The sequence below is a fragment of the Trifolium pratense genome, linkage group LG7, assembly GCF_020283565.1.
Source record: "Trifolium pratense cultivar HEN17-A07 linkage group LG7, ARS_RC_1.1, whole genome shotgun sequence".
Taxonomy (NCBI): domain Eukaryota; kingdom Viridiplantae; phylum Streptophyta; class Magnoliopsida; order Fabales; family Fabaceae; genus Trifolium; species Trifolium pratense.
This window is the reverse complement of record NC_060065.1, coordinates 58,328,690-58,345,030: the sequence shown is the minus strand read 5'-3', so window position 1 is coordinate 58,345,030 and position 16,341 is coordinate 58,328,690. Positions and strand designations below refer to the sequence as shown.

Sequence of the window (16,341 nt, the reverse complement as noted above, 5' to 3'; positions counted from 1 at the left end):
TACTCAACCACAAAAGCTAGCTTGAGAGTTGAGGTTTGCACTACACTTATAAAGGCTATCTTTACCATATCTCTAGCCAATGTGGGACTTCTAACAACTATCATCTTCAGATTTTGGGCTTCATTGGTGTTAACGTACGGCATTCTTTGTCTCAAGCAGCATAAACAAGGACAAGATGTAAATAAGGTTCATGGATTTGGTTATGACAAAGTTAGAGATGACTATAGTATCTAACATTTGGTCACCAATAACACGAGACCCCTTGTTTTAGATATATAGTCTAAAAAACATCTCTTGGAGTATACTTGTTGCAAATTGCCTTGAAAACATGGAAGACAGCAAAAGCTGTTGTTTTGGCGCCCCGGACGAAATTCTGGTGCCCCGGGTGAAATTGTGTAGCAGGAAAAGGGGCTGGTTTTTGTTTCGGCGCCCCAGGCATGAAAACTGGTGCCTCAGGCGAAAAGTTCGTCCCGGGCGTGAAAATTGGTGCCTCAGGCGAAAAGTTCGCCCCAGACGTGAAAACTGGTGCCTCGGGCGAAATTCTGCGCAGTGTTATATATATGTCACGTTTTCTGATATTTGTAACAGGATTTTAGGGTTTTTAAGGCCAACAAAAAAGCTAGGGTTAAAAGAGATCATCTTGGGAAGATTCTAGGGTTGGGGAATCACCCTATCATCTTGGGAAACACTTGTTGATTGAAATCTCTTGGTCATGAGAAGAGATTTGGGAAAAGGATAGAATTAGGGTTGAAGTCTAATTCTTGCAACTCTTGTATTGAATCTCGTTGTAATCAAGTTTTCTATCGATAGTGGAACGGAGATTCTCTCCCCCCCAGAGTAGGTCGGTTTTGACTGAACTGGGTAAACAATTTCATCGTGTCTTTTATTGCTTTTGGTAGTTCTATCTTTTGTTGATTTATTGATTATTGCTCATCCATTTTGATTTGGTTGCTTTAATTCATTTGTCCCACACACTAAAGTATTATTGGTGTTGTTTTCGATCCGGATTCACAACAATTGGCGCCCACCATGGGGCAAAGGGTTAAACGGATTAAGTACTATGGGTTCAAAATGGGTTATCAAGGGACTTTCTAGAGACAATTTAGAATTGTGGAAAGTGAAGATGGGATTAAGAGCAATTTTAATGTTTGGGGATAAAACATGGAGTGTGATTATCCGGTGCCTCGGAGGTAAAAAGCTAATGGAGATTGCGATGAAGGTCGGCCTGGAGAGGCGGTGGTAATAATACTCAACATCGGCCTGAAGAGGCGGTGGAATAATACTCGACATCAGCCTAGAGAGGCGGTAATAATAATACTCAACATTAGTCTGGAGAGGCGGTGCTAAGAATACTCAGTTACAAGGTGGAAGACATAGTGGATATACCACTTTGAGGCTTTGGTGGAGGAATGTCAGTTTGAGGTGGAGGTACACCAAAGTGGTATCACTATGGAGACCTTGTGTGGAAGCAACGGTGATCAAGCTTGGTAACTTGTTAGACTGCTGAAGGTAGTTGGACACAAGGAGAGTTTGAGGTTGCAGCTTGTGAAACCACCTAAAATTCCAAGGTTGGTTGGAAGCAAGCATATCTTCAAGAGTACGGAAAGCTACAATCCGGGGTTTGAAGGGGATACGGTGTAGCTTGTGGATTGTCCTAAAAATCCAAGGGCAATTGGAAGCAAGCGTTTTTCGGGAGTACAAAGAGGTAGACTCCGGGGGCCGAAGAGGGTGTGGTGTAAACAAGTGGATAGAGCAGCACGATGGTTGATGAGAAGTTGACATCACCATCGTTTTAAAGGCAAGGTGGAGATTTGTTGCAAATTGCCTTGAAAACATGGAATACAGCAAAAGCTGCTGTTTTGGCGCACCGGGCAAAATTTTGGTGCCCCGGGCGAAATTGTGCAGCAGGAAAAGGGGCTGGTTTCTGTTTCTGCGCCCCAGGCGTGAAAATTGGTGCTTCAGGCGAAAAGTTCGCCCCAGGCGTGAAAATTGGTGCCTCAGGCGAAATTCTGCGCAATGTTATTATATATATGTCACGTTTTCTGATATTTGTAACAACAAAAAAGCTAGGGTTAAAAGAGATCATCTTGGGAAGACTCTAGGGTTGGGGAATCACTCTATCATCTTGGGAAACACTTGTTGATTGAAATCTCTTGGTCACAGAAGAGATTTGAGAAAATGGTAGAATTAGGGTTGAAGTCTAATTCTTGCAACTCTTATATTGAATCTCGTTGTAATCAAGTTTTCTATCGATAGTGGAACGGAGATTCTCTCTCCCCGAGAGTAGGTCGGTTTTGACTGAACTGGGTAAACAATTTCATCGTGTTTTTTATGGCTTTTGGTAGTTCTAGCTTTTATTGATTATTGCTCATTCATTTTGATTTTGTTTCTTCAATTCATTTGTCCCACACACTAAAGTATTATTGGTGTGGTTTTCGATCCGAATTCACAACAATACTCGTGACCCCTTGTTTGAGATATATACTCGCAGACGAAGAACTCAAAATGTACTAGGATGAAATGTTCATTGGATGGGATCACAACATAATGGTAAAATGTGTTTGGTTTCATATTTGACTCAAGTGACGAGGTGTTCTCTATATGAGACGTCACTAGGTGGTGTTAAATGGGTCAATTTCTTTGATCTCAAAACTCAAATCATAACAACAATAATACTAGTTTAGAAATATCACTTTTGGGTGAGGAAATCATGGATCAAATTGTTTATTTTTCGCCCCATACATTCCTTTGACCGGAGCCCAATTGGAGTTGGGAAGAAGGGATATATTTTCTTTAGAGAAAAAAATGATGAACTAGCATGAATTGATCTGAGCATTCAAACAGTTGATCGAGGAGATCGGTGTTAAAGAAGAGGTATTTAGTTGTATTGTATGATAGGAATTTACAAGGAAAGCCTTCTTCCAATTGGAAATAATTAGTTTTCTTTTGTTATTATTATTTTTTTTCATTGTCTTTTGCTATTTTAACCCAGAGGTATATGACTATGTTATTAGGATGTTTACCTGTATACAAAGTGATTTTTCAACTGCTCAAACCATAATTATTATTAAGTACTTGTCAAATTAAGCGGCCCTTTGGTGATATGTTTATCAATGTTTACTCTTTTTCGATTTGCAGATCTTGTTTCTATTTCAATTGTAAGAATGATATTATTTTTTTCTTTACTGAACGTGCTCAAATTTTACACTTATGTATCTCTCCTTCTGAACTTCAATACATTATGCTTGAAATATATATACCGCTGTGTATAATATCGTTCTTTAGTTTTTGTACCGATCCATATCAGTTAACTCAGCATGTACAGGCTTCATGGTTTAATAATTGAGCTTATGAAATTTTAACAGTGGTTTTGCAAACAAAAATGTATAATATCCAAACCCACTTGTTTTAATTTATGTCTTACTATTAGAGTTTGTTAAGTGTATGTAAATACCCCTCCCATCTCAATTCTTTATCTCTTTATCGCGGAATATTGCACTCGGTATTCAGTTTCTATCTTTATTTTCTATGAATTTAGAATTTCTGTTAGAGCTGTGGAATGCCAAGAAACCTTGCAACAGTACAAGGGGTGGTTTTAATTGCACAAAATTTACTTTGTTATAAAGTAGACAAGTATGAATATATGGTCAGTTATTTGCTTGATGATTTTCCTTTCAAGCACTCTCAGTTTCTCTATTTTTGTGCACTTGAAGGTGATTTTTTGTATGCTCGTTCGTTATGATGCTCGCTCGGTAAAGACCTATTGTGTTGGGATTTATAGTCAATCCATATATAGAGGTGATTTAAATTTTCATTGAAGTTTTGTTTCCCTTTTTCTACCTAAAGCTAAAAAATGTATGTTTTTGTCTTGGTGATGTCAAAGACATTTGTGACTTCAAGCTTGACAAACACCATAGTTTCACCTCAACATCAGATGAAATCCATTGCAGATTAGATGAAACAATCCAATATTTCCAAGAACGAGTTCAGGTTTCTTGATGGTTAAGTTCACTCCTCACTCCAACAAATTTGATCCCAGCTACGACTCATGTTGAGTATGACGAAGACACAGAAGGTGGCAAGGGGTGGCAGGGGAGCCGAGCGAGCAAAGTTCTATATCTATGCTTTGTTGTAACACTAAATTTTTTAATTCATTCAAGTAATAATATAGAACTACTCACACGTTTCCGAACTACGTAACCAAACAATTGTGTTCATTTTCTGTGATTTTCGTTTCTATTTCTATTTTGTTACCAATTGCTGTTCTAACAAATCAATAATCTAGTTGAAAACTAGTTATTGCCTGTTATCAATTAACAATATATTGATGAATGCATGCATGTTTTGCGCAAATGACATGTAGTAAGATTTTAAAATTAATTGAGAAAATGTTTGGTACAGAAAACTGTGAAAGACATAGCTTGATTTCCTAAACCTAACTAACCAAAGTAATAGTACAAATGTGGAGTTGAATGAATTAGAGAAGTGAGGGCAAAAATACCTAGGCTGGCTATATTATTAACAAGAAGAAGACATAGACACAAACAAAAACTAATTAATTAAGTAAATGAAAGAATTAATTCAAGGTTAATTGATTTCATATATTGATTCATGTTAATGGGGAAAGCCACCATGGACGCGTACAATTAGCAGCATGGTAGCTAGCTTCCAGGCCAATTCCAAATAAAGAGTGACAGACATAGCTAGCTAGATCGATCGATCAATCACACAGCTCTGTAAGCATCCCTTTCAGTAGTAGTGGTGGTAAGGGAGGAAGAGTATTCTCCAACAGTATGATCAGTAGTACTTGTTTGACCCTCATTCAAGTCTTCAATCTGCTCTAAAGCCTCTTTGATGTCCAACCTTCTTTCTACATTCTCCTCACAACAACCGAGTCCAATCTTTAAGAGTTTGAGCAATTCAGCTTTACTAGTACCTACTCCTCCCATCTCTACGTCAAATACATCACTTGTGCGTTTCTCGGTAATCATCATATTTACCCAACTAGCTAAGTCAGAATCACTATTATGCCTTGCTGTAATATAGTTCTCTGGGAATTTACCCGTAAGAATCTCCAATATTAGAATCCCAAAACTCCACACATCAGTTTTCTTTGTAATGCGCCCAAGTTGAGCATACTCCGGGGATTTGTAAGGCATGATGATTTGTTGTGCGTGGTCAAGATTGATCAAAGGACTGAGCGCATAATCAGTGAGCAGAGGTTCAAAGGATTCATCTAAAAGTACATTGGAAGATTTTAGATGACCATGAGGCACAATCACGCTTGGGAGTGCACTATATAGATATGACAAACCCCTCGCTACACCTTTCACGATTTTCAAACGGGTTGCCCAATCAAGTCCTGGCTTCTGGTAGTTGTGGTTACCTGCAACTAAGCAACGTTAATTAACCCGTTAATTAATAATTAAGCATGCATGTGCATATATGTATGTGTATATTGATTATTAATTATAGACATACCATGAAGATGACTGGCCAAGCAACCATTGTGAACAAAGGAAGAGATCAAAAGTTTTTCTTCTCTTCTATAATAATAAGAAATGAGAGGTAGAACATTGGGATGACTGAGGTTTCCTAGCCTTCTCATATGCTCATGGAACTCTTCTCTTTGCACATTGTTCATTTGCTTGTACCTCTTGACAACCACGGCTTGGCCATCCAAGATCACGGCTTTGTAGGATGAACCGAATGACGCGCTTCCTAGAATTTCAGCGGAGGCCTTTAGTAAATCCTGTAAATCAAATTTGAGTCCATCCTTCCTGAGAAATATAAGTTTTCCTTGTTCGCCCTTTTCCTTTTTGGAATGACCATGACTGTACTGATCTGGCTTAGGACTTCTGGGATCATAGTGTTCGGCCAAACTTTTAGTTTTCACATAAACTGCAGGAGGCTTAACATATTTGCTAGATGCTTGTGTATGAAATTTTGACGTTGTAGAATAATGTTCTTCGTTTAATTGCTTCTTTTGGGACCTCAAACGGGAGATGACCACTATTGAAACCACAATGGCTACTATAAAGGCTATCATCATCACAATAAGTAAAGTTTTCATAACAAGCATTTTGGGATTTGCTAATTCACAACTATTCATCAAAGGAGGCCCACATAGAAGTGTGTTTCCTTTAAAAGAGGAGGCGTCGAAGGTTCTTAGATTAGGTGGGATGGGACCTTCTAAGTTATTGTTAGAGAAGTTGATAATCTTCAAATTATTCTTGTGATGAAAATTGGGGATCTCACCTTGAAACTTGTTTGCGTCAAGCCTGAGGACGAGGAGAGTAGGCAAGATAGCGAGAGAGGATGGAATTTTACCGGTGAACTCGTTATTGGACAAATACACTTTCCTCAACCTAGGCATACCCGTAAATGCATCGTCAGGTATCTGTCCTGAGAAATGATTATAGGACAAGTAGATAGACCTCAAATGGGGCAACATCTTGATGTTGGGCAAGGGACCCACAAAGGTATTGTTCATCAGGCTAACCATCCTCAACATCGGCATTGAAGAAAGAGATTCCAATTCCATATTTCCGGTTAACCCCATGCTCTCAAGGCGTAACCCCAGCACCCTCCCATTCAGGCAAAACAAGCCCACCCAATTGGAAATGTTTCCGGTGCAAGGTGGTTTTGGGTTTATGGATGGATCCCAACTGCTGAGGGACACCGCATTTGTTAATGAACCCTTGAACTTTATTAGAGCCTCAGCATCCGAAGGTGACATTGACATGCTTGTGCATGAAAGTAGTAATAATACCACAAAAACAACCAAGGCCTTGACATTATTATTATTATTATTATTATTAATATTAAATGCTACAGGTGCGCGCACAATCGAATTAGAGCGCGCGCCCATTAGCACCGGTTATGAGGAGATGACCAGGACGATAGACCAAAACTTGCAAGATATCTCTTATTGTTATTAGGAGGGTATTGTTATTGGTCGGGTTCTGCTGCATATATGTAATCCTTTTGTCCTAATTTTCTCCTTATTTTTATTTTGAATATTTTTATTAACAATTAACAGCACCATCTCTGATCATTAAGGGCCGAAAAGGGCCAATGGTGATGGTGTTGTTAAGGGCTAAGAAAGACTATGTCGTGATATGGTAAGAAAAGGAAATATTGATAACAAACAAATCAAAGGAATAAACTAAGAGTGCGCTAATTTTTTGGGTGTCATCAGAAGATGAGTTGTGTGTTTGAGACTTATAAGGAGGTCCTCTAATTTTCTTCTTTCTTTTCAATTTGTATAATTTAAGCTGTCAAACCGTGTCCTTTCGCTTGGATTGGATTTTCCACCGTTAGATTTTTAACAATAACCAACACAATAAACACATAAGATTTCGAGTGATGACTAAATTTCATCTCACAATTTTCTCCTAGTCCAATTTAATCTTTAACAAAAATAAACTTAAATTAGTTACATGGAGGACAAATTAATTCCGAAGTACACGTATCAATCATTACTTAATTACTAGCAAATTAAATCATGAGCTAGGAGCTTGTCAAAAAAAATAAAAAACATGACCCAGGATTGATTTGTAGTACTAGCTAGAACTACCAGAAAAGAATCTTGTCATGCAGTTTATCATTTCCCTAATAGGATATATGAATAAAACTTTCTCGTGTTAGTAAAACTTGTGCAATCTATTAAAATGAATGAGTGAGTCATCTTAGTGCAAATGACACAATCATATATAGCCTTGATCTGTTACTTGGATCACAAGCTAAGTCTCTTGCTACTAACAAACTCTTAATCTCCTAATAATTGAATTAATATACAACAATTTCATCGCTACTTATTTCTCCTCAAGCTTGGAATAGGAGGACTGATTCATAAAATGCATTATACATGGCCGAAGCATGGAATTTATGTTAGAAACTTAGAATGAGATCTAAATTAAGTTGAAGTGGTAATAATATGCCTCTATGTTAGATGATCTACTGATCATTACTGAAAGCAACATACATAACATAAAGATTAGTAAAAAGAAGAAAAAAAAATGAAAAGGTGAACTTAACACATGACTAATACACGAGTTGGCATATTTATGGATCGAATATAAGTTATAAAGGCCGGATAGGGAATATTTATGGATCGAATATAACCACACAGTGTGGCATTTATCCAAGGAAGATCGATACTACGGTCCATAAAGAGAACACTAGCTAGATTATGGTGTCTTACTTTCCAACGGTAGAGGAAAGTGTAATGTGGAGCTATTGATATGCTCTTACTCGATTGGTAATGGTGCAGTTATAAAAAGGTTGAAAACAAATTAAAGAGCATCATTAATCTCTTTGTGTTTAAAGAAGCAAAGTGTACACCCTTTTGGGTTCTATGTGTATTTACTCTGTATTCTACGGAAACAGATTTCCTGCCGTCCATTATCACATAGTTTACACACAGTAGTTGACCAGGACCGTCCGATCTAAACTGAGTGGTTGAGATCTTAAACTGTGAAAAATCATAGAAATCTGTGCTGCATAATTACAGCTGTCTGATTAAAAATCAACGGTCATGATTTAGACTATTGTATATAAATGGAAGTGTGAATCATGTGACTTATGATTGAATTTATCAGAGCTCATATATCCAAAGTATTAAAGTTATATATAATAGCCTGATACAAGATGCCGCATTTTTGTAAAATTGCATCAAAGAGAATAATGAAAAGGAAAAGTATCAAGTACATCAATAAATCTAAACTCAATTATGTTTGACGACGTAGAAGATGCATTTACCTGCTTCATCCGTAACATGAGTTTCTAGCCAAAAGTTAAGACATCCAAACATGTAGATTTGATTTTTATTTTTTTATTTTTTTAATTGCCACTGTTTAAAACCAAAAATACCACAACGCCACCTTTTGAAAAATATATACTCCCTTTTGTCCCAAAATATAAGCAAACAAAATATTTTCATACTTATTAAGAAAAATAAAATATGATAATTTCAAGGATGACTTTTTGTGTTTTTGATGAAATAAGTTTCTTGGGAAGATGTAAAAAGAATTTTTATTGGTTATTAATTATGGGGAAAAGAAGAGAGAGAGTAAATTAAGTAAAAGTCTATCTTGAAAATGATATAAGTTAATTTTTTTTTGCTTATAATTTGGGTCATGAAAAAATATTTTTTTTGCTTATAATATGGGATGAAGGAAGTATCTATCTATATATATAATTCCTAGATAGTTCTCCTACTATCCATCTTAACCCTAATCCACATCATCCACTTACATCCAATTAAATCACACAATAATGTCACATCACTTCCTTATATTATATCATTCTCATCTCTATTTTTTTTTTATATTATATCAATCTCATAATAAATAATAAAGAATTATGCTTCTCCAATTATCCAAAAATTGATGTCACAAGATGTTACAATTTTCTACATTATTATTGAATTATACCTCTCCAATTATCCAAAAATTGATGTTATATATATAGATTCCTTAGTGACAATAAAGATGAGCATAGTTGGATTCTCTTTCAACATTTATCCCATCTAAATGTCAACTGTTTTCATAGAAACAACAAAGAGTTTATAAATTAGTCACACAAAAAAATACGAAGAGTGTATACATTATTGACTTAATTACATTTCTATTGAGTTTAGTTTTTAGTTTTAAAAAAATTACTCTTTCAAACCATAACTCCTATCTACCCTTACGTGTCTGCTATAGTATCTGGAAAAGCAAATCTAAAGTTGAAAGTTCGAATTGTTCATGTGTGGAATGTAACAGACAAATAGAAACTAAACTGAGGTTACGTCTATGAATATGTTGTTTGTTGATGTAAATGTGATGTACTATCTTGATATACTTCTCACATTTTCACAAAATCTCTATTGATTTTTTTTTTATTATTATTGATTTTTTCTCTTTTTTTACTTTGATCATCCAGTGTGATAAAATTCTTGCTACTTTGGGAAATAGTTTGGTTTCAAAGATAAAAAAATTGGTTGAAGAAGGATCAACATATAAGGTTGAAAATATATTGGTTGGAGGAAGTGATAAGTACATCACTTTATTATTATTATTATTATTATTATTATTATTATTATTATTATTATTATTATTATTATTATTGTTATTATTATTTTCATTTTCACAACACTTATTGTTACAATTTATACGAATAATTTTTCAACATTATAATATAAAATACCACATAATACTTGTGCATCGCACGGGTGTGAGACTAGTTTTATAAGCAATTGATATTTTAGGTTCATTGTATATATTTAGACTCTATTTTACAAAAATAGCGGATGACTAATAAGCTAATTAAAGTGTTTGGTAAAATTAGTGGTTCAACTAGCCGTTAAATGTAAAATGACATTCTTATATTTAATAATAAAAATTATAATTTAAATAGTAATTTTTTTATTAAGGGGAAAATAAAAAGACAACAAGACAAACTAACGAGAACGTTGTCTCAACCAATCAGCACATTCATTCCATTCTCTAAGAGTATGAGCGAAAGATAAAGACCAATTAGCGTCCGGAGGATACGAATCTGATCAAGAACAATTGTGTGAGGGTGAAAATTATTGTCATCTTCAAGGATGAGTTCAATATCTGAAATTATGGTGTAAGATTAATATAGTTTTTTGGGATGAATTTTGGCTTAGGTGATTAACTATGAATTGTGATTTAGTTAGTTCTTTTGATGGTTTATGGTTTAGTTGACTTATATAATGTTGACTTATATAATGAATGAATGGATTATGGTTTAAATTGTGGTTAAGTTGATTTTTTTTTTTTTTTTTGTGTTTAAGTTGAATGTATAGTTTATTTGTGTATAATTGATGACAGATAAATGACACAAAAGTGGAATCAAAAGGACTCCACTTTATTTCTGTTGCAGGTTTGTGATTTTTATGGGATACTAGTTGTTATTTGTCTTTTTATTTTAAAGAAAAGAAAAAGATTAAGTGATATGTAGTTCGAGAGTATTAGCTTATGTTTGTTTTTTAAAGGATGCTTTTGTAGTTTTTTAGGATAGTTTATGGACTATTTTGTTACTTTTCAAGATAGTTTAGAGACTAAGGATGACAAGTGAAAAAAAGCTAGCTTATAGTTTATGTCTTATGGCTTATAAGTTAAAAGACTTGTTTGGTAACAGTCATTTCAGAAAGAGCTTATAGCTTTTACCTTATAATTTTTTCTTCCAATTTTACCCTTATAATTTTATCTTAAATCCAATTTTATCCTTTCTAATTTATTATGGTATTATTCTAAAATAAAATAAAATAAATACGTTAGTTATGTTCCGATTGTTTTCTAATTCTTATATTTTACCTTTACAGTTTGTCTCTATTTCAACTTCAATTTATATACTTATACTATTCATTGTTCAATCAGACCGGTCAATTTTTAATCTACTAAATGTAACGTAATTGCCGATGCTTGTATTTCAAAGATAACATTTACCAGTAAACATAAAAATATACATTTATATACAATATTAGTTTATATATAATGAAACTAAATATCCTACATACAAATAATAGATAATTATACCAAAAAAAAATGAAAATAAATATTAATTTGATATGAAATAAAATTAAAATACTATATAAATGGATATAAATGTTTAAAAGTTAATTATAAATAAATAATCAAAATAAATAAATACAGTAAATAATTATAAATAATTAAAGTATCTCAATTTTATTATGAGTTAATAATGTCCTTTTATGTCATTTTACATTATCAGCTAATTGAACCGCTAATTTTATCATATACTTCAATTAGCTTATCAATTATCAGTCATCAGCTATAAGCTAAAAGCTATCGGCCATCAACTAACTTATCAGCCAATCGCTATTTTTGCCAAACGTAGCTTAAATTGAAATATTTTAATAGTTTAGAAACTACTAACAACCACTTAATGGAAAAATTAACCGAGGAACTAAATTAATGGATGTGAATATAATTTAGAGACATTTTAATTACTTTGGATAATAATAGAGATTAAGTTAGGGAAAGAGTAATAGTTTATTGGCCAAATTAGTCTTTGGAACTCCTTATCCTCTATTATTATGATTTATTTTTTTTGACTAATCTTATTATGAGTTTTAAAATATAGTAATGGATGGATGAGATTAAAAGGACAAAGGTACTGCCACCTACCTACATGTAATGGACAAAGGTACTGATCCACTTTGTGATCTATAAACTGATTATCTCTCTCTCTGCCCCGCCCTAGCTACATCATCATCATCATCATCATCATCAATTATCTCATTTTTCTGCGAACCCTAGATCCCTAATTGTTATTAGTTAAATCCTTCTTGCTTTGTGAAACCCATTCATTCTCCTCTTAATTAATTAAATTGAATAATAACAATAATCTCCACTCACTAACGTTGCGATTTGTGGAATCAAAATTCCCCTTTCTTGATGCTGTGTTGTGTGCTTCGATTCAACGAACAATTGGGGGCATCTGTTTGTTACCATCCATCCATAATATATGTAGTTAGTTAGTTAGTTATCCTTATCCAATCCAATCCAATCCAGGTAACAAACTATTTTCCTTCTTTCTTTATTTATTTTTCCTATATTACTCAACTTGACTTTTCAAATACACTGTTGTTCATTCATTTTTTTGCAGATTGTGCTGAAATGGTATGTTGTAATTATAGCTGTGCCAATGAAACTAATTGTGTAATCCTTATTATACATTCTCCGAAATGCAATTAGCTTCAAACACTGACAAGGATGATGATGATGATGAATGTTCAGAAAGCCAACCCATCTTGAATCACCAAGACTCCTCCTCCTTTTCCTGTGAAATTATTCCTGCCAACACTGATGATGATGATGATGATGATGATGATATAGAGAATGTTCCCGTTGACGACTCTTCTCATCTTCTAAATGCAGATCACCCGCAATGCCGAATATGCCTTGATCTTGGAGGTCTATAACTAATACACTATTCCATCCATCCATACATACATACATATAATTAATTAACTTTTGTTACTTATTATTACTAACCTTTCAATCAATTCTCTTTTAGGAGAAGACTTAATTGCCCCTTGCCATTGCAAAGGTACCCAAAAGTATGTCCACAGATCATGTCTGGATAATTGGAGGTCTACCAAGGCAAGTTCATTTGTCCTTCTTCATGTTCCTTATCATTGATCGTAATAATGCTAATGTCTGATTCAAATGTCCTATTTTATGATTGTACCATGCTTATCCACTTACTTTTTTTTTCTCCTTCTGTTGTACTAGGAGGGCTTTGCTTTTTCTCACTGTACAGAGTGCAGAGCTGTCTTCATATTACGAGCAAATGTCCCAAAAGATCGGTGGTGGTTGAGGTTGAAATTTCAGTTCCTTGTTGCCAGAGATCATGCATTCATTTTCATCATTGTTCAACTGGTATGTAATGTATTATCTCACGTCTTGTGAAATTGGTACTCACGTTTTGTCCTTTCATACTTGTTTTCTTCTGGTTAACGAATTAATATGAACAGTCCTTTATGTATTCACTCACCATTCCCCTGTCAAGTAAAATGTTCTTGAGTCTTACTTGTTGATATTGCCGTTGTATCCCCTAGGAGTATGTGAATATGCACTGTCCAAGTTGTTCTGATTCTCGGGTGAAACCTTGGTTGTTAGTTTTGCTATCCAACTGAACAAGTTGGTTTATGTTTGATTTCTTTATTTTTGCTCGTCCTGCAAGGAAAGAAACAAACCCAAGTAATTCAATATTTTTAGCATGTATAAGCATAGTATCAATAGTAGGTGATAGCACCGTCTCGGAGCAGAACAGCTGATGTGCGCTATTTGGACTTGATCGTATCGCATTACAGTTTTGGTCCCCATATTTTTTAACGAGTTTTCTTGTAATTTTATGACTGTTGATCATTCAAATCACTAGGCCGCATATCACATCATTTAAAATATGTAAGGTCACTATTTTAAAGGACACAAATTTGATGGAGGGACCGAAAACTGGGTGATATTGAAATGGGGGGACCAATTTCATGAGTGAATGAAAATATGGGGACCAAAACTGTAATTAAGCCAAGATAAAATAGATTGTCTGATGGGATATTACTACTATTTCAGAGAATGTCTGTTAATTTCTTTTCCTTTTCTAATTGCACAGGTTGTTGCTTTCTTGGGAGTGCTTATTTACAAATTCTATGGAGATGAACTTAGAGAAATGTTTGGTTATGAAGAACATCCATATGGATTTTATACAATGGCTGGTATTCCCCTTTCTTCTGCACTGTCAATTTGATGCCAATGTTTGCAGCTTTTCCACTCAATTGTGACATTTTCACGCTACGATGTTATATTTTCTCACTTATATAGTAAATTCAACACTTAAGATTTATAATAGTTGTGCTATCTTAACCTATCAACTTATTCCATGCAATGGGAACTTGATAATATTTATTTGTTTTGCAGTTCTCGCCATTATTTTGGTGGGTTTGCTCTATGGCTTCTTTATAGCGATAATATGTGGCCAAAGAATCAATGAACGCCACTACCATGTTCTTGCGAAACAAGAACTGACAAAGGTCTGCTATGAATAAATGCTTTCAAATCATTTTGACGTACCAATTACAAGCTACAGAAAACCGAAGCATGTTACGCAAAACTAGTAATATATGCTTGCTACTAAACAGGTCTTTGGTCATAAGATATGCAATTTCGGGGAAACAATCATTTAATTACTTGTTCTTGTATCATTTAAGGATTATAGTTGATTTTGTATCATACAACGATTATATTAATTTTATTATAAAAAAATTAAGGTTTTAAACTCCTCACTTTGTTCTTTACAATGTCATTGTCAGGAATATGTGGTAGAAGATCGAGAACATGTAAAGAATGTGCCTGAACTCGACCCCAGCCATGTGACAGAACTAAGGATGTTGGGCCTTTACTAGCTGGTATATGTATATTTCATTCTTTCTTGTTAAAGTTTTCAGTTTTCCGTTTTTAGATGTTAAATTAGAAATGGTCTAAAGAGGAAGGGAGACCAATGAAATAGTCTTTACAAAATATTATGATGTTGTTTGATCCATGACCATGTAGTGTACTCCACCTAGTGGATAAAGATTTGGTTGTTGTTGTTGTTATAAGTTCAAGAAGATAAAAATTGCATGTTTTGTGTCCCTAATTTTGTGAAAAAAAAGTGCTGCTAAATATTACGAGGGAATTTGGAGACGAAAGGCAAGCATGTGCACATGGACATTGTAAAGAACTCAATTGCAGTTTCCTTGTTTCATGGAAATCATGTGGTGGGTGGGCGTAAATGTAAAATCAATGGACCAAAGTCATTCTTGTCTTTCGTTATTTAGGCTATGTTTGGTAAAAAATAGCGGATAACTGATAAGCTAGCTTATAGCGGATGAGCTTATAGCAAATAGCGAATAAGTTAGCTGATTGAATTTGTAGTGTTAGGGAAAATTAGCGGTTGAACTACTTATAAGTATGAAATGACATAAAAAAGATATGTTTAATTAATATTTAATTTTTTTCAAGGGGTAAAATTGGAAGAAATAATGATAAGCTATAAGCTCATAAAACTACTTGAAATATCATCTAGAAAATATGCTATAAGCTAGTAAAATAAGCTATAAGCTCATAATAAAAAAACCGTTATCAAATAGAGCTTTTAACTTATAAGGTATAGGCTATAAGCTAGCTTATTTGTCTTCCCAAATAGAGCCTTACTATTTCGTCATAATCAGCATTATCCTTTCCAATATATGTAGCATTCAAGATCCAAAATCAATTCCATTTGGCAGGATGCTTCTGATTTCTGAATGGTGATCTGTTATAAAGGAGTGTATATAATCCAAACTATGATGTTATTTTTTTAGGAAACAAATATATGTTAATCCAAGGAGACAAATATATGTGGTTGCTCATTTTCTTAATTGGGTGGCCACATATTGGTCTAAGATCTCTATTTTTCATTCTCTGCCATTTTGTATCTTGAATTCTATTAATATGATATGAGATTGTTTCAGTAGAAAAAAGATCCGAAGTTACAATTTTTTTTAATGTGACAGTTTTGTGGTAGTATAAAATTCAAGGCACAAATTATCAATATATGTAATACTTTTTGGTACAAGATGAAAAAAGAAAGAAAAGACAAATAAGAAAATTATCTAGAAAATAGAATCCTACTAGCATCAGCTAGCAGGAGGAGACTCATTCCATTTTGCGGAATTGCTATAGTAGAATAAGCTTTTTGGTTGCGAGCTCCTATCTTAGCTAAGTAGTCTGCACAAACATTGCCTTCTTGGAGAGTATGAACCACTCTAACCCGCCAGTC

At 34.1% G+C, this 16,341-nt stretch overlaps 2 protein-coding genes and 1 long non-coding RNA gene across 5 annotated transcripts; 2 read left to right on the top strand and 1 right to left on the bottom strand.

Annotated features, from left to right (window-relative positions):
• Window positions 1–2,525: 2,525 nt before the first annotated feature.
• On the top strand, window positions 2,526–4,184 carry LOC123899863. Its single transcript, XR_006805749.1, has 3 exons — window positions 2,526–2,874; window positions 3,714–3,798; window positions 3,884–4,184. It is a non-coding gene; the product is annotated as an uncharacterized LOC123899863 (long non-coding RNA).
• Window positions 4,185–4,724: 540 nt separating this feature from the next.
• On the bottom strand, window positions 4,725–6,871 carry LOC123896705 (pollen receptor-like kinase 4). Its single transcript, XM_045947062.1, has 2 exons — window positions 5,482–6,871; window positions 4,725–5,386 (listed from the first exon to the last, which is right to left on the bottom strand). Exons 1-2 carry the CDS (start codon window positions 6,869–6,871, stop codon window positions 4,725–4,727), a joined length of 2,052 nt encoding a protein of 683 aa, XP_045803018.1.
• A 5,276-nt stretch (window positions 6,872–12,147) lies between these two features.
• LOC123899862 (E3 ubiquitin-protein ligase MARCHF2-like) lies at window positions 12,148–16,067 on the top strand. 3 transcript variants are annotated; one of them, XM_045951113.1, is made up of 8 exons: window positions 12,155–12,551; window positions 12,646–12,953; window positions 13,057–13,142; window positions 13,275–13,421; window positions 14,155–14,257; window positions 14,460–14,572; window positions 14,852–14,947; window positions 15,809–16,067. In XM_045951113.1, the coding sequence occupies exons 2-7, from the start codon at window positions 12,725–12,727 to the stop codon at window positions 14,942–14,944; spliced, it is 771 nt and encodes a 256-aa protein (XP_045807069.1). In that variant the 5' UTR covers window positions 12,155–12,551; window positions 12,646–12,724; the 3' UTR covers window positions 14,945–14,947; window positions 15,809–16,067. The 3 variants fall into 3 exon arrangements, with proteins under 3 accessions (XP_045807066.1, XP_045807069.1, XP_045807068.1); XM_045951112.1 differs by having other exon boundaries at window positions 15,776–16,067; XM_045951110.1 differs by lacking the exon at window positions 15,809–16,067 and having other exon boundaries at window positions 12,148–12,551; window positions 14,852–15,172.
• Window positions 16,068–16,341: the final 274 nt, after the last annotated feature.

Excerpts from the sequence above, each read along its gene's own strand:
- LOC123896705 (XM_045947062.1), bottom strand. The coding sequence starts at position 6,871 with ATGGGCGCGCGCTCTAATTCGATTGTGCGCGCACCTGTAGCATTTAAT. Across the intron at positions 5,387-5,481 it reads CTTGGCCAGTCATCTTCATG|GTAACCACAACTACCAGAAG; the intron begins GTATGTCTATAA and ends GCTTAGTTGCAG.
- LOC123899862 (XM_045951113.1), top strand. The coding sequence starts at position 12,725 with ATGCAATTAGCTTCAAACACTGACAAGGATGATGATGATGATGAATGT. Across the intron at positions 13,143-13,274 it reads ATAATTGGAGGTCTACCAAG|GAGGGCTTTGCTTTTTCTCA; the intron begins GCAAGTTCATTT and ends CTGTTGTACTAG. Across the intron at positions 14,258-14,459 it reads TGGATTTTATACAATGGCTG|TTCTCGCCATTATTTTGGTG; the intron begins GTATTCCCCTTT and ends TTTGTTTTGCAG.